Source organism: Rhinatrema bivittatum, chromosome 4 (assembly GCF_901001135.1).
Source record: "Rhinatrema bivittatum chromosome 4, aRhiBiv1.1, whole genome shotgun sequence".
In the NCBI taxonomy this organism is placed as follows: domain Eukaryota; kingdom Metazoa; phylum Chordata; class Amphibia; order Gymnophiona; family Rhinatrematidae; genus Rhinatrema; species Rhinatrema bivittatum.
This window is the reverse complement of record NC_042618.1, coordinates 234,513,385-234,531,563: the sequence shown is the minus strand read 5'-3', so window position 1 is coordinate 234,531,563 and position 18,179 is coordinate 234,513,385. Positions and strand designations below refer to the sequence as shown.

General features: G+C 47.7%; 1 protein-coding gene across 9 annotated transcripts in view; it reads right to left on the bottom strand.

Annotated features, from left to right (window-relative positions):
* RAD52 (RAD52 homolog, DNA repair protein) overlaps nt 1–18,179 on the bottom strand; it is a 95,914-nt gene that overhangs the window by 52,958 nt on the left and 24,777 nt on the right. For 7 of the 9 annotated variants that reach the window (XM_029599923.1, XM_029599928.1, XM_029599925.1 and 4 more), the window contains 2 exons: nt 12,134–12,227; nt 7,893–7,960 (listed from right to left, as the gene is read on the bottom strand). The exons of the other annotated variants lie outside the window; for them this stretch is intronic. In XM_029599923.1, the coding sequence (XP_029455783.1) occupies nt 7,893–7,960; nt 12,134–12,227 (162 nt within the window). The remainder of the gene's footprint in view (nt 1–7,892; nt 7,961–12,133; nt 12,228–18,179) is intronic. 9 annotated transcript variants of the gene reach the window in all.

Below are 18,179 nucleotides of genomic sequence, written 5' to 3'. Positions count from 1 at the left end.
CCTCATTGCCGGACTAGCTCAAATCTAGGTAAATCCCAGCAGTCACAAATATGTGGACTTTCTAGCTCCGCCTCAAAAGGACTAAGCTCTCACTTAAAACAGCCATCCAAGCTGGTTTTCCAAACATTAGTGTGTCTATTTCTTGCTTCCCTGCTTTGCCCTTTAGTCTTATTTAGAAGTTTCCATTTTTATCCCAATGTACACATCATTGGTATTAGATTTTTTAAATATATTTTTTAGAATAAAAAGTATGTACCTGGTTTTGAACCTGTCCTTCCCTGTGACATGGTGAGGGCAAAGGCTATCGGTGCCATTTTGAATACTGGCAGCCGACGGCTGGAGGTCGCTCCCGAACCCCCGCTGGACTTTTGGCAAGTCTTGTGGGGGTCAGGAGGGTCCCCCAAGACTTGCCAAAAGTCCCTGGTGGTCCATCGGGGGTCCGGGAGCGATCTCCTGCACTCGGGCCGTCAGCTGCCAGTAATCAAAATGGTGCCAATAGCCTTTGCCCTTACTATGTCACAGGGGCTACGGTGCCATTGGTCAGCCCCTGTCACATGGTAGGAGCACAAGATGGCGCCGATGGCCATGTGACAGGCACTGGTAGCCCCTGTGACATAGTAGGGCAAAGGCTATCGGTGCCATTTTGAAACCGGCAGCAGAGGGTGTGAGTGCAGGGGATGGCTCCAGGACCCCCCGCTGGATCACCAGGGAGTTTTGGTAAGTCTTGGGGGTGTCAGGAGGGTGGGGGTTGTAGTTAATTTAATTTTAGAGGGGAAACGAATAGGAATTAACGTATAAACGTATCAGGGTCCCCCTTGCCGAATGCAACGTGTCTGCCCCCCAACGAATATGAATCCAGAATGCAACGTATGGCGTCCCTCTGCACATCCCTAGAGTGTAATGTGTATGTGAGACAGGGAGGGTGCTTGTGTGTGTCAATGTGTGTGCGTGAGAGAGATGGAGCATGCTTTTGGCTGGCTTGTGGCTGTGAGAGAGGGCATGTGTGTGGTTGAGCCTGTTTGTAAGTGAGATAGAACATGTATGTGATTAAGAGCTTGTGTGTAAGTGAAATAGAGAGAGCATGTGTGTGATTGAAAGCCTGTGTGTGAGTAAGAGAGAGTGAGAGCATTGTGTGATTGAGAGAGACTGGCCAGAGAGGTGACATGTGTATGTGTGAGAAAGACTGATCAGGGAGATGACTGGTATGTGTGTGCTTGTGTGTGTGAGAGAGAGAGAGAGAGAGACTGGTTGGTGAGATGATTGGTGTGTGTGAGAGAGAGAGAGAGAGAGAAACTGGTGCTGAGGGTGTGACGTGTGTGTGTGTGTGTGTGTGTGTGTGTGTGAGTGAGTGAGTGAGAGAGAGAGAGAGAAAAAAAGAGACTGGTTGTGGTCCCGGAAGAGGACTGTGAGGACAGCTTCAGCAGCTATTGCTGCTTCTGGTATGGCCTGCAAGGGAAAGGAGTAGGAGAACTGCTGGAGAGGGTAAGTAAAGGTGGCTTTTTAAGTTCATTTTTCTTGATTGACTACCATTTTAATTATTGGGTAGTATGTGATGTGTCTGCTGTTTGAAATATTTTATTGGTGTTTGGTAAAGCTTTCAAAATTTGCATGAGTATAATTATTGGATATTCTATTCATCAGCTGTTTTGAAATTATTTTATTTGTATGATTTTATAATTATGATTAATGATTTATATATCTTGATTTTATTGATTTGTTTCACGAGGAATGGTGAAATTTTTGTTTTTCCATTTTTACACTGTATAGAGTCTGGCGTGATGTGTTTTACAGTTCAGTTTTTGTCTGCACATTTCTATTTATACTTTATGTGGCTTTATTCTGTATTTGGTGAGGGTTTGTGTTCTGCATGCAAAGACTGAGATGAAGCATTCTTTTAGCATGTGGTTTCTCTGTAGTAGCTTGGCCTGTTCTGTTTTCCTGATAGGAGGTGTTTTGATATTTTAGATTCTGGTGTAATGTTTGTGGTATTTTTTTCATAGGTGGGGTTGTTATTCTTTGAGTGTTGGCAAATAGTACTGTGTTGATACGGGAGGTCCATGCCGAAATATATCACAATAGGTATGATGCCATATGAATTCCAAGATGCAAAGTTTTCTTGTTGGCATCACAACAGTGCATGAAATTATCACAACAACTTGTATATTAATTTTACTTCAGAATGTCTTTTTTCATGTAAAATATGTTATAAATGCATAATTTAAAATTGTGTATGGGGAGGGGGCGCCAGACTGTAAGGTTTGCCTAGGGTGCCTAATACCCTTGCACCGGCCCTGATGTAGCCATGTGATGCCTGTGAGGGCTTTTCAGAGACCTCAGTACAGCAGAGTCCCAGTTTATACAGTCATAAAGATAGGTCTCTATAAGCAGGAAGAGCTTTCAAACACGTCACACAATGTCTCCTCTGAATGATAAGAGAGGCCAATTTTTATCATTTTCACTGGCAGTATAATTCATAATAAACCTATTACTAGCACTGTTCAGCATTTCTACAACCAAGAGATAAAACTCAATATATGTCCCTGTAATATAATGGATATGATATCAAAATAGTCTTGTTCCAGTACAGTGCCGAACAGATTTGTACTTAGCATCCAAGATTGTAGATGGAGTGAATCAAGTGTACAGTCCATCACACCCCCCCCCCAAAAAAAATATGATTTCTTGAGACTATGTAGGTCCTGACTCTGGATGCACGTTCTGTATTTATTTCCTCTTTCATTTATGGAGAGAGCCAGACTCCCCGGAGGCCTTGAATCAGGAATACTGTGTGGCTGATCACAGCTGGTTTGCAAGTTCTGCAGCTGACATCTGTATGTGGATCAAGACCTCTCGCTCCTAAAATGGGCATCTTTTCCATTAATAAGGTCAACTAAAGCACAGCACACTACTTAGTAAACAAAATACTCAGTTATGTAAGCTGGAGCTCACAAAATCCCTGAACCATGACTGCAGGAAAACTATATGGGCATGGGTCCACTCCAGCCCCCGTTTTTTACTGCGCTTCTTGCTGCTTGCCACGTTTGGAAACAGGATACTTTCCTAGACAAAGCTTTGGTCTGATCCAGTCTGGTACTTCCTATGCGTAGCAAACCAAGAGGTGAAAGATGCTCCCTAAAGGAAAATTTGTTCTTACCTGCTAATTTTCGTTCTTGTAGTACCAAGGATCAGTCCAGACCGCTGGGTTGTGTCTCCCTTCCAGCAGAGGGAGTCAGAGAAAAAAAACCTGAAAAGGCACCCCTCTTAACCTGGTGTGCCACCTGCGATCCCTCAGTATATACGATATCAAAGCAGAATAACCAATAAAGGAGAACAAATCCCCAAACATAACAACCAGTGGCTACAACAATACGCGCGTTAAACTAAACATACCATACCGCCGCATAACATACCCATCAAGAAGATTCCTTCCCATGCCTGTAAAGAACTCTGCCGAGGTAAGGAGGAAGGAAACAGAAAAAACGGACTCTCAAAAAAAAAACAAACAAACAAACCCAAGGGTGGGCGTCTGGACTGATCCTTGGTACTACAGGAACAAAAATTAGCAGGTAAGAACCAATTTTCCTTTCCCTGTATGTACCAGGATCAGTCCAGACCGCTGGGATGTACCAGAGCTGCCCTAATTGGGGTGGGATCTGGAGAGTTCCGCACAAAGAACACTGCTGCCAAAACAGTCGACCTCCGGATCCCTGACGTCCACATGATAATGTTTCGCAAAAGTATACAAGGATTTCCAAGTGGCTGCTCTACAAATCTCCTGCAGCGAGACAGACTGGCTCTCCGCCCAAGAGGCCACTTGAGACCTGGTAGAGTGCGCTTTCAAGCCTTCTGGTATGGCATGCCCTGCGCAAAGGTAAGTGGAAGAAATGGCCTCCTTCAACCACCTAGCAACCGTAGCTTTGGATGCTTTGTGTTCCCGTCTAGGACCAGACAATAAGATAAACAAATGATCCAATAAACGAAAGCATTGGTCACCTCTAGATAGCGAAGGAGAACCCGGCGCACATTCAACTTATCCTTATCCGTTAGAGAAGTCTGATCCAAATTCGGGAAGGCCGGTAACTCTACCGTCTGATTGGCATGAAAAGCCGATACCACCTTGGGTAAGAAGGAAACGGCCCACAGCGAAACTCCGGAATCCGAGGATACGGGTCCCGACACGACAAAGCTTGAAGCTCTGAAATTCGCCGCATGGAGGTAATGGCTACCAAAAAAAAGTCTTGCGTGTCAAATCCTTCAACGTAGCCCGCCGGAGGGGCTCAAAAGGAAGACCACGTAAGCCCTTGAGAACTAAATTCAAGCTCCAGGCAGGACAAATTTGTCGTACCAGCGGGTGCAAATGCTTGGCCACTTTCAAAAAACGGGACACATCTGGATGAGCTGCCAGTGAAAAGCCTTCAATCTTGCCCCGCAGGCAACCCAATGCCGCGACCTGCACCTAGAAAGAACTGCAAGCTAGACCTTTCTTCAGTCCCTCCTGCAGGAAGGATAGGATGTGTGCCACCGAAGCCAGACACGGAGAGACGTTCAAACCTTGGCACCAAGAGTCGAAAACTCTCCATACACGAATATAGGCCAACGACGTGGACAATTTCCGTGTTTGCAAGAGGGTAGAAATAACAGAATCCGAATATCCCCTCTTCCTCAACTGCCTCCTCTCATAAGCCAGGCCACTAGACAAAAGCGATCCGCTCGATCGAAAAATACTGGACCCTGCCGAAGAAGATTCGGGAGGTGGGTGAGACCCACTGGACTGATCGCCAACGAGATCAAATCCGCAAACCACGGCCTTCGGGGCCACTCTGGGGCTACCAGAATGACAAACCCCACATGGTTCTCTATCCGACGCACGATCTTGCCAACTAGTGGCCAAGGCGGAAACACATACACCTGTACGCTGCGAAGCCACGGAAGGACGAGAGCAGCCACTCCTTCCGACCCGTGGTCTCGCCGACAACCGAAAAACCGGGGTGCCTTTGCATTTGTCCGAGTTTCCATCAGGTCGAGGTGTGGAACCCCCCAACGACGAGTGATCAGCCGGAAAGCTGCAGACAATTCCCACTCGCTGGGATCTAGATGCTGGCAACTGAGAAAATCTGCCTGCACATTGTCCACCCCGGCTATGTGCGAGGCCACCTGGACCAGATGCCGCTCTGCCCACGTCATGAGCCTTTCGGCCTCCCAGGCCACCGATCGGCTCCTGGTTCCCCCTTGGCGGATGATGTAGGCTACTGTCGCCACGTTGTCTGACAAGACTCGCACTGCACACTGAGCTACCAGAGGGAGAAAAACACGTAAAGCCAGGCATACCGCCCTGGTTTCCAATCAACTGATTGACTACGTCGCCTGATAACTTGTCCAACGACCCTGAGCGGATTGTGACTACAAACTGCTCCCCAACCAGTGAGGCTGGCATCCGTCGTGACTATTACCCACTGGGGCTCCTCTAGGTCCATCCCCTGTAACAAGTGGGCTGGGATCAACCAATTGAGACTGGACCTGGCTGGTTCCATCAGTGGCAAAGGCAGGCGAAACTCCTCAGATTTCGGATCCCACCTAGAAAGCAATGCGCATTGTAATGGTCTCATATGCGCCCATGCCCAGGGAACCACTTCCAGAGTAGAAGCCATGGAACCAAGTACCTGCAAATAATCCCATACTATGGGCAGGGGTAAGGACATGAGCCGATGGATCTATGCCACTAACTTGAGGCTCCTCTCCTGAGTGAGGAAGACCTTGCCTACCGAGGTGTCGAAGCGTGCTCAGAGGAAGTTGAGAACCTGAGATGGTACCAACTGGCTCTTGGCAAAGTTGACCACCCAACCAAGGGACTGGAGCTGGAGTAGAACTTTGCTCACTGCTTCCTGACAGAGGCTCTCCGATTTGGCCCGGATGAGCGATTCGTCCGGGTATGGGTGAACCAAGATCCCCTCCCGCTGGAGGGCCGCTTCTACGACTACCATTACCTTAGTGAAGACCTGAGGCGCTGTTGCTAAGCCGAACGGAAGAGCTTGGAACTGATAATGCTCCCCCAGGACCATGAACCGGAGAAACCTCTGATAGAGCTCGCGTATCCCGATGTGAAGATACGCCTCGGTCAGATCCAAAGAGGCCAAATATTCTCCTGAGTGGACGGCTGCAATGACCAGTACCTGCTGGCCCTGCGCTCCTCTGGAGGGACCGGAACAATAGCCCCCAGAGATTTCAAGCAACTCGGGGTTTGCCCGACTACCTCTTGCTTGGTCAGAGAGACGGCGGGAGAAATCAGAAAAAGATCCCTTAACGGGTGAGCAAAATCCAACTCGTAACCATGGGCGACGATATTGAGGACCCACTGGTCCGACGTGATCCTGACCCACTCCTCGAGAAACAGGGAGAGACTACCTCCCACCACTGGAACCGGGGAGAGGGTCAGAACACCTTCATTTGGACTGCTTACCTCCGGTGACCCCTTGAGAGCCTCCCTCCCAAAATGGCCTCCGACCACGAAAGGAAGTAGGCCAAGACTGAGCTCCCTGAGTCTGTTGTCGGATGGGAAAAGCGGGCGGCGGCGACTGCCAAAATCTGCGCTGTCCTCGGAAACGGTAACGCGCTGCCCCAAAGGGCCTGGAAGACTTAGGCTTGTCTTCTGGCAATTTATACACCTTATTCTTCCCAAGAGACTTAATAAGGGCGTCAAGTTCCTCCCCAATCAACAATTTTCCCTTAAAAGGAAGAATAACCAACTGAGTTTTGGAAGAAATGTCCGCGGACCAATTCCGAAGCCAGAGAAGCCATCTAGCTGAAACTGCACTGGCCATGTTGCGTGAAGATGCCCGCAACAGATCATATAATGCATCCGCTATGTAAGCTACTGCGGACTCCATCCTATTCGCCTGATCTGCTTCCTCTGGCGGCAACACCTGTGATGTGAGCATTTGCTGGGCCCACCCAAGGGTCGCTCGCTGCATGAGGCTACTGCAGACCGTCGCTCTGACACAGAGCGCCGACACCTCAAAAATGCGCTTGAGGACCACCTCTAGCCGCCTATCCTGTAAGTCCTTAAGAGCCGTCGCTCCCATAACAGGAATGGTGGTCCGCTTGGTGACCGCAGTAACAGACGCGTCCACCTTGGGAATCCTGAAGATATCTAAGGCTTCCTCGGGCAAAGGGTAGAGTATGTCCATCGCCCGTCCCATCCGCAGGGTCGCATCCAGAGATTCCCACTCCCGAGTGACCAACTGCTTAAGCATGGGTGGAAAGGAAAAGTTTGGGGCAGGGCACACAGCCCCGAGAGTACTGGTTTCCCCTTAACTGGCTCTGAACTGGGGACTGGTGCCTCCACTTCCAGTTCCTCTAGGACATAGGGGATCAAGGGATCCAACTCCTCCCGGCGAAACAGCCAGGAAACCCGGGGGTCGTCCCCCTCTACTGGAGCGGACTCATCAACACCCCCATCTAGGTGTTGGAGGAGAGGATCCAGAAAAGATCCCAAGGGAGCAGGATCTGAACTTGCTGTAGCCAAAGGTATTAAAGTATCCAGAGCCTTAGAACTCTGTAAAAAAAGATGTAACTAAATTTAAAGAAATTGATAAAGCAGGACCGCAGGTTCTGTCAACCTTTCTGCTGAGAGTCAGAGAAAATACTGAGGGATCGCAGGTGTCACACCAGGTTAAGAGGGGTGCCTTTTCAGTTTTTTTCTCTGACTCCCTCTGCTGGAAGGGAGGAACAACCTAGCGGTCTGGACTGATCCTGGTACGTACATGGACGAGTCCTTTCCTGAGATTTGGAACAGAGATGTCATTAGTGAACTTTATTCTTGCCCCCACCTTTTCTCTAATTTGAGACATTTTTACTTGAGGAAAAGAAGTTATTTGTTTTAGATTAATGTTTACCTTTAACTGAACTTTTACAAATGCACAGACCCCCACATAGAACTTGCCATTATTGAGATCCACAAAATCTACAATTAGAGAAAAGGGAAGCAGTCAATACAGGAACCAATACTTCATCATTCAGACAGGTTTTGACCTCCTCACCCTCCCTTCTCATACCCGCTAATACCTAAACATAAAACCCTTTCTTGCACAAAATTCCCCTTTCTTAATCAACATTACAGTAACAAGGACCTCTCTCTTGGAATTTATTTTCACCAGGCCTGACTCATTGTCAGGTGATGGGACCAAGGTACTATGCTGGACAGCCAAAATGTCTTACCACCGGGGCAAATACCTTCTACTCAAGCACAGTGCCATTCAGTTAACATAAAACCAGTTAAATCAATCCATAAAATAGTCGGATCCATATTACATAATCTGGGGAGTGGCAAGTTGCCCAGTTTATAGTTAATCAGCTAAGTTTAAATGGCATATTCAGTGGGACTAATCTCCCACTCAATACGCTCAGCTAAAGTTATTCAGGTACTGAATATTGTTAAAAAAAAATAAAAATAAAATATAGTATAAAAGTGAGCTGCTGAGCAAAGGCAAAACCCTCCCTCCCCCGACATGCACTGTCCAGCAGCCCTCCCTTACTCCCCCCAAGCTACTTAAAGTCCTGCTGCCCAGTGGCCAAATTCCCACCCCCATCACCTATCTTTAAAAACGTGTCACAAATTCCCCCCACCCCCAAAGGTCTCCCCCATACACAGAAGAGACTCTTACCGCCTTCTGCTCAGATTAATATTAAGTGCAGATAGCTCCGATGGCCACCGGAACGTAGTATTCATTTATTCACTGCACTTGGGCAATGACTGGTCAGTGTCTGTGAAGGGACCAATCACTGCCCGAGTGCAGTGAATACGAAGTGCTGGTAGTCAGAGCTATCGGCACTTAGTGTTAAACAGAGTGGGAGGAAGTAAGAGTTAAATTAAATAAATATATTGTAAACTGCTTTGAACTCTGAACGATACGCAAATGAATTAAGTATATAAATAAGAGTATTCTCTATACTGGGGAGACGTTTGGAGGGGTGGGGGTGGAGATCTGACTTTTTTTTTTTATTTATACTTTATTAAATTTCTTAACATTTTCCAATGAAAAAAGAATATTGTGAATTACATCAACATAGAATAGGCAATCTTATTACATAAGTAAAAAGAAAAAAGAAACGTAATATCACCAAATACAGTCCACATTATGGAAGCACAATCATTAAGCAATATTCAAGAAAATATCCAACTGATAATTCAGGAGATATATAATATTTTGCCAAACTATCCATCCAACTTGGAAGCTGCTAAAACCCTATCCACCTTTATCTAGAAGAAAAGTTTCCAGATGACCAGGGTCTGAAAAAACAAATTTATTCTTTTGAAATGTGATCAAACACTTGCAGGGATATTTGAGGAAGAAAGTAGCCCCTAAGGTCAATACTCTCTGCCTCAATGAAAGAAACTGTTTCCTTCTAAGTTGTGTACTCCTGGAAACATCTGGGAACATTTGCACTAGTTGACCACAGAAAAGTAAACTTTTATTTTTAAAGTATTTTTGTAATAGCAAATTTTTTTGCTGTTCTGAACTAAGAGTCACTATTAAAGTGGCTCTAGTTTGAATATTATCTACTGAAGCCTCCAAAAAAGATGTTAAATTGTGGCTATCAGGTACAAAAGCATCCATTCCCCCATCTGATACAGCCACAACTCTTCAAATTTGTAACATAGTAAATACTTGATATAAGCAAATCATTAGATATACACAATATTTCCTTCACATATCTTTTAAATAATTCTTGTGCTGAAAGTAATCTAGTGGTAGGAAAGTTGAAGAGACGCAAATATTTGCTTCTCATAGAATTTTCCAATACTTCCATTTGTTTATATATAGTCAGTGAATCTTTAATGAAAGTTTTTATTTATTTTAAATCTTTTCTATACTGTCGTTTGGTGGGGACCGTCACAACAGTTTACACTAAGGCACATAAAAGTAAAGATATTAAAATTTGTCAGTTTACACAGGTGCCATAATGTTCAGTAACAGTTTGTCATCAATGTTAATTGTTAAATGTGATGAATCATGTCCAGGTCTCTCAGTTTTGAGTACAAAACTATCTTTAAACTTGTAACTTATCCTTTGTTAATGCGCTCTCTATTAAAAAACTACACACTTAGTGGTTACTGTAGTTTGTGTGGGTGTTAGATTGTACGTACTTTGCCCTTCCCTGGCTTTTATTCTCCCTTCTCTCTTTGAAATGCTTGTTTAAAGAGCCAGGTCTTTAAACTTTTCCTAAAGGTTTTGCTGTCTCTTTGTAATCTTAACTCCAAGCGCATGGAGTTCCATAGTATGGGTCCTGCCAAGTAGTTCCTGATGACTGCAATGATGCAAGTTGCATGGCTGTAGCTGTATTTGAAGTTTCCAATTGTTCTAAACGTTTTCCATGGTTTTCTGTTTTCTTAGTTTCTAAAGCAAAATTGGTGGATTGGGACACGGATTGAGATAATCTTCTCTCCATTTTCATAACAGCTCTCCACACATCTGTCAAGGTAATAGTTTCAGGCTCTGTCACTTCTAGATCTAATTCAAGGAGCAAGTTACTTGCACACATTGCTGTATTACTTTCATCTGCCGCTTTAGCCTCTGATGCCTGATCCATTAAATTTTCCCCTCTGTTATTAATAGATGTTAAAGTCATCAGCTTTGGCGAAGTTTCAACCTCACTAACCCCATTGCTGCCAGAGGGTGGATTGGATATATGGCTCTGGGCAGGACTCACAGAAACCCCTGATGAGAATGTAATATCTGGGATAATCTCTCTTGAGGTTTGACTCACCCTCCTTACTAGACTATCATCCATCGGTCCTCTCACTTCCTTTACCATGGGTGTAGAAGCCAAGATCTTTATTTTCCTCTCTCCCCATAGGTATGGAGATAATCTTTTTTCTAAAATCTTTCCCAGGGGCGCGCCCCTTTGGCGCGCGGCTTTGGCTGCGCGCCGCTGTGCTTTGAATTAAATAGCACAGCGTTCACTCCCAGCTGACAAGGGGGAGGGGCAGAAGCTGGTTTGCCTGCTCTTCTGGGTTGCAGTCCTTCTCTCCCTTACACCTCGTGGTGTCAATCTCCAACAGTAAGGCTTCCTGACACATTTTTAAGGTTAGGGGAAGAGGGCGAGGAATCTATGGCTGCTGGGCAGTGCAAATCTGTAAAAAGTAACTGTGTGGGAGAGGGGCCACTGGGCAGCACGACTTTTAAAAGTATCTAGGAGGCAATTGGCAATGCAACTTTTAAAATATCTTGTGGTGGGGAGGGGAAGAAAGGTGGCTCAGCCCATACCACTATTTTGTCCTGGTGTGCGTGCAGGTCAAGGATGGGTAGAGTTGCTGTGCCCCTACTTTTCATTTTATTTATTTAAAGTTATCTGGTTAACTTTAGGACAGCAATTTTTCCGACCAGAGTTAGCTGGGTACATTTATCCAGCCCTCGTTACTAGTGTCCAGGTAGCTTTGATTATTTCAGGAACTAAAGCAGAAGATTCTTCAAAAGGCAATTCCCATCCTTCAGCGAAATAAGGAAGCCTCTAAGAATTTTTCCCTTGCATGAAGCCCTAAAATGGATAGTACTGGCTGAGTGGGATGCCACGCAAGGGGACTCAGAGGAGGCAGAGAAATGGGAAAAGTATATCCACTCTATGTGAAGAAAGAAGCAGCATGCAATCTATCAACTTTTTGGGATCCTGTCAGGTATCTGTGACCTGGGATTAGCCACTGTTGGAAACAGGATACTGGACTTGGACCTTTGGTCTGAACCAAGTTGGAAAATCTTATTGGATATTTAGTGTGAGCTGGATAAATTTAAGCCATGTCCCTAGAACACTCTAATGCTGCCTTTTCCTATCTGGCTAAGTTTTGGCCAAATAATGGATATACCCAGCTAAAACGTATCTGTTCAATGCGGCAGGAAATTCAAAACTCAGGGTTTGTCTAACTCCCAAAGTTAGTCAGATAGATGCATTTGAATACTGAATTCAGTTTCACTAAAGCCTCTTTTCTCTCTCTCTCCATTGTATGAAACATCTATTTTGAGTAACTTTCAATTAGTAAACTGCAGGAATCTCTCTTTTTTTGCATATGCAAGCAATTCTAATAGCCAGCAGCGCCCTTCTATGCACTTTTCTCTATTACCTCCTCCAACCCCATATTTACCAACATTCTGCTGGGTGACAGAGTGAGACCATCCATTGTACCCAAATATCTCGTTGGCCAAGCTGACGACCCGGTGACCTTCAATGTAGCAAACCTAAGCCCAGAAAAAACGAGAAGGAAGACAGTTTAGTGAGGCCAGCTCGATACTGCACACTGCCATGTGGCAGGTCCCCAGTTTGGATCCTTCTGTTCCCTGGGCTGGTGAGGCCAAAGCCATTGTGCAGACAGTCAAGGTCATTGCTTAACAGCAAAACCTAGTGGTCAGGACTCAGGGGCCCATGATTGCAGGACTCCAAAAGGAGCTCTGGGACGAGCTCTAGTCCAGGACGATCAATGCAATGACTGAACTAAAACTAACTTGAGGGGACATAAAACAGGGGGTACAATCCCTGGGTAGTTGTGACTGAAGGCTCATGGCATCAGATCCCAGCCCTGTTTCCCATTGAGCTAGAAGTACAAAAGGGGCAGGAGGAAAGAGCTAGGTCCAAAAAAATAAAATTACCATATTTTTCGCTCCATTAGATGCACTTTTTTTCCCCCAAAAGTGGGGGGAAAATGTCTGTGCATCTTATGGAGCGAATATAAAAAAAAAAAAAAAACCAACAAACCAAACTACAACCAATGTTTTTTTTGTCTCCATTCCCCATCCCAACCCTTTAAATTTAATTAACTACAACCCCCCAACCTCCTGACCCCCCCCCCCCCCAAAGACTTGTCAGAAGTCCCTGGTGGTCCAGCGGGGGTCCGGGAGCAATCTCCTGCACTCGGGCCGTCGGCTGCCAGTATTCAAAATGGCGCAGATAGCCTTTGCCCTTACTATGTCACAGGGGCTACCGGTGCCATTGGTCTGCCCCTGTCACATGGTAGGAGCAATGAATGGCCGGCGTCATCTTGTGCTCCTACCATGTGACAGGGGCCGACCAATGGCACCAATAGCCCCTGTGACATAGTAAGGGCAAAGGCTATCGGCGCCATTTTGAATACTGGCAGCCGACGGCCCGAGTGCAGGAGATTGCTCCCGGATCCCCGCTGGACCACCAGGGACTTCTGACAAGTCTTTGGGGGGGGGTTGGTTAGGAGGGGGGGGTTGTAGTTAATTAAATTTAAAGGGTTGGGATGGGGAATGGGGACAAAAGGAAAATTAGTTTCTTACCTGATAGTTTTTGTTCCTGTAGTACCCGGATCAGTCCAGACATCTGGGTTTTGCCTCCCCTCCAGCAGATGGAGACAGACGTTTTTCAAGACAATCCTGCCATATACACCAAGGTGCCACCCCACAGTCCCTCAATCTTATGTAATGTCAAAGCAGAATGGAATTAAACCCAATTCAACAGCTAACTAACTTAAGGTTCATTGAAAACTCCAACCAGGAACAGAACTCGCAGAACCAATCGAACAGGTGAGAATGCATAGTAAATAACCAGACAAAAAAAAACAAAAACAAACTTTATACAAGCGGACTCTCCGTTACTTAAGTGCACACAGCTATAGGGCGGGGCTCTGGACTGATCCGTGGTACTACAGGAACGAAAATTATGAGATAAGAAACTAATTTTCCTTTCCCTGTATGTACCCAGATCGGTCCAGACACCTGGGATGTACCAGAGCCAACTTACTGAGGGTGGAAGCCGGAGAGGCCCGCATAGAGCACCCCTTCTCCAAATCCTCCAGCATCTGAAGCTCGCACATCCAATCTGTAATGCCTTGCAAAAGTGTGCAAAGATTTCCAAGTAGCCGTCCTGCAAATTTCCTGGGGCGAAACCTGGTGACATTCCGCCCAAGAAGTGGCTTGTGATCTCGTAGAATGAGCATGAAGCCCCACCGGTACAGTCTTACCACGCAGTAAATACGCTGAACCAATGGCCTCCTTTAGCCAACGAGCTATTGTAGTCTTGGAGGCCATAACACCTTTACGTGGACCATTCCACAAAATAAAGAGATGATCTGATACCCGGAAAAGATTCGTAACCTCCAGATACCAGAGCAGAGCCGTGCGGACATCCAGCTTCCGTAAATCCTTAGCCACCGGATCCAAATCGATCCACAACGGAGAAGGAGGGAAGTTCGATCGACTCATTCAAGTGAAAGGAAGACACCACCTTTGGGAGAAAGGAGGGGACCGTTTGCAAGGACACACCGGAATCAGAAATCCTCAAGAAGGGTTCCCTGCACGATAACCCCTGCAATTCGGACACCTGGTGCGCCGAAGAAATTGCCACCAAAAATACCACTTTCAGCATAAGATCCTTTAGCATCGTCCACTAAAAAGGTGGCACACACAAGGATGAAAGTACCAAATTGAGGTTCCAGGAAGGACACGGTTGGCAAAGCGGAGGGTGCAGGTGCTTCGCCCCCCCCCTTTAGAAAACATGCCACATCCTGGTGTAATGCCAACGCTACCCCCTGGACCTTACCACGGAGACAACCAAGCGCTGCAACCTGTACAAGGAGGGAGCTACAGAAAAGACCCTTAGAAAGACCGGCTTGCAGAAGAGCTAGGATGTCAGAGACCGATGCCCTCGTAGGATCCACCTCACAATCTGAACACCAAGCTTCGAAAACTTTCCAGACACTAACATAAGCTAGGGAAGTAGACTGTTTTCTCGACCTCAGTGTGGCCACCACCACAGAGTAACCTTTATTATTCAAACGTTACCTTTCAAAAGCCAGGCCGCGAGACAAAAGTGATCCGCCTCTTCCAAACAGACGGGGCCTTGATGAAGAAGAGCCGCGGACTCCCAAAACCGCAGGGGATCCGTGGTGGCCAGATCCGCAAACCAGGGACGCCTCGGCCATTCCGGAGCTACCAGAATCACTTTTGCCCGATGGAGCTCTATTCTTCTGAGCACCTCGCCGATCAGCGGCCAGGGAGGAAACACGTACAGTAAGATGTTCGGCCAGGGAAGTACCAGGGCATCGACCCCCTCGGCCCCTGTCTCTCTGCGCCAACTGTAGAACTGCAGAGCCTTGGCATTCTGAAATGTGGCCATCAGATCCATGCACGGCATGCCCCACTGCTCGCAGATTAGTTGAAAAGCCTCGTCGGCCAACTCCCATTCTCCAGGATCGAGATGGTGACGACTGAGGAAGTCCGCCTGCACATTGTCTACCCTGGCAATGTGAGAAGCCGCATTGCTGACGAGATGCTGTTCCGCCCAGTCCATCAATAGTCGAGCCTCCGTCGCCACTGGACGACTCTCGGTTCCTCCTTGGCGATTGATATAGGCCACCGTGGTTGCATTGTCGGACAAGACCTTGACCGACTTCCCCCGAAGTCCTTCAACTCCAGAGCAACGGCTCTGGTTTCCAAACGGTTGATTGACCACTGAGATTGTTCTAGGGACCACTGCCCCTGCACCGACTTCCCCAGACAAACCGCTCCCCAGCCGGACAGACTGGCATCCGTGGTGACGACCGTCCAGTCTGGCATTACCATGGTAACTCCATGCTCCAGATGTTCGAATACAAGCCACCAGTCGAGACTTTCTCGAGGAGTCCGTAAGCGGAAGGTTGAACTCTTCAGACATCGGGTTCCAGCAGGACAGCAATGCTGATTGTAAAGGACGCATATGAGCGAAGGCCCAGGGTACCAATTCCAGGGTGGATGTTATGGATCCCAAGATTCTCGAGTAATCTTTCACCCTGGGCATCTGCATGGACATCTGGTCCTTCACCTGTCCCTGAAGCCTGACTATCCGATCTGTGGTGAGGAACACTCTCCCCAGCACTATGTCGAACAGAGCTCCCAGGAACTCCAGAGACTGTGAGGGAACTAGACTACTCTTGGCAAGGTTGACCACCCAGCTGAGGGATCTCAAGAGCTGTAGCACCCTGCGGATAGCTGCGTGATACAAAGCCTCTGACTTCGCCCGAATCAGCCGAACATCCAGGTAGGGGAGCACTAGCAAGCCTTCCCTCCGGAGTTGCGCTGCAACCACCACCATCACCTTGGTGAACCTTCTGGGAGGGGTAGCTAGTCTGAAAGGCAGAGCACGAAACTGATAATGTTTTTCCAGAATGCAGAATCTTAGGAATCTCTGATGAGACGACCAGATGCCGATATGGAGATACGCTTCCGTGAGATCCAGAGATGCTAGGAACTCGCCTTGTCGTACAGAGGTGATGATGGACCGAAGAGTCTCCATCTGAAAACGCAGTACCCGAAGACATCGATTGACTCTTGAGATCTAAGAATGGGCAGAAAGTTCCTTCCTTTTTTGGGACTATGAAGTAAATGGAGTAGCGTCCCCTGCGTAGATCCACAGGCAGAACCAGCGTTATAGCCCCCAAGGCCAGCAGGCGCTGAAGCGTTCCTTGCACTGCCTCCCGCTTTTCTCTGTACGCATAGGGAGAGATCAGGAACTTATCCCGAGGACGCCGAATAAAATCTAAAGCGTAACCTTGACTTATCACTGTGAGGTCCCACTGGTCAGACATTAATTTGGTCCATTCCTTGAAGAAGAGCGATAGACTGGCTCCCATGCTTGGAACTTGGTGGATGATGGATACCGAGGGTTGGACTGGTAGTATCTCATTGGGAGGCCTTAGCCACCACCGTTGATGGGGTGTTATCTGGCCTGCCGAAACGTCTGCCTCAAAAGGACCGAGGACATGACTGTTATCTGTTGGAACTGGGACGAAAGGAGGACCCTGATGCCACGGAACCGAGAGAGTTGTAAATGATCCCCTGGACCGGGGCCTATCCTCCGGTAGTTTATGAACCTTGTTCTCTCCCAGAGATTGGATCATATCCTCCAATTCCTTACCGAACAACAACTTTCCTTTAAAAGGAAGGGAACCGAGATGAGCCTTGGACGAAGTATCTGCAGCCCAATTCCGTAGCCAGAGAAGCAGACGCGCGGAAACAGCAGACACCATGGATCTGGCTGACGTGTGTAGCAGGTCGTAGAGAGCATCCGCGCTATACGCAATGACCGCCTCCAGCTGGTTCACCTGGCTAGCCTCTCCCCTCAGAGAGGTCAGAATTGGCTTGGAGTTGCTGGGCCCAGCGAAGACCCACACGCAGTGCGAAATTCCTGCACATCGCTGCACGGACCCCTAGCACGGACATCTCAAACACCTTCTTGAGCTGCAACTCCAACTTTCTGTTCTGCAAGTCCTTGAGGGCCGGCGCTCCTGTAACCGGTATAGTGGACTTCTTGGTGACCTCAGACACTGCTGAATCCACCTTCGGAACTCTCAGCAGATCTAAAGCCTCCTCTGGCAGAGGATATAGCTTGTTCATCGCCTTACTGACTTTCAACCCCAAATCTGGAGTGTCCCACTCTTGAAAGAGAAGGTCCGTTGCCGAGAAATGAAAAGGAAAGAACTGCGGGACCCCTGAGAACCAGTAATACCGGATCCATCGCCCCCAACCACGACACCGCTGGCGGGGCTTCCAATCCTAACTCCCTCAGAATGACTGGGATAAGCGGGTTCAACTCCTCTTTCTTAAAGAGACGAACCACCTTCGGATCATCTCCTTCCAGCACTGGACCACTCCGGATTAAATTGGGCTGGGGGTCAGGGTCTCCGTCTGCCCCCCACACGGGCTGGGACTGAGGATCTGGAGTCCCTGGCGGAGAGGAGTCCGTGTCAGTCTCAACCGGTCCCATACGCAAAGATCTTTTACACTTAGGTGGCTCCGCCTCCCATTTGGATCCGGAGCGCTGTCGGTACCTTTATGTGATGGTGGGAACAAAAGCTTCTCCGCAGCCTGTCTCCCAGTCTTTTTGGCTTTAAAAGCCTTGTGCATCAGCAGCACAAATTCAGAAGAAAAAGATAATCCGATGAGGAATCTGTAGCCCCCTCAGGCTATCCTCATTTAAAGGAGTGGCTGGAGCCATAGGGGCGCCCCCCCCCGAAGGCATGTGCTGTGCAGACAGCGCAGGGGGTAAAATCTCCTCCCCCCGCGTTTCGCGCTACTGCCTGCAGCAATCCCAAATTGGCCACCGTTCCTGCGCTCATCGGGAACAGCGCAGCTGACTCGGGATGACCTGCCCGGGATCGTGTGGTCGACTGCGGGGTGCGAATCAGACCTTCGAGG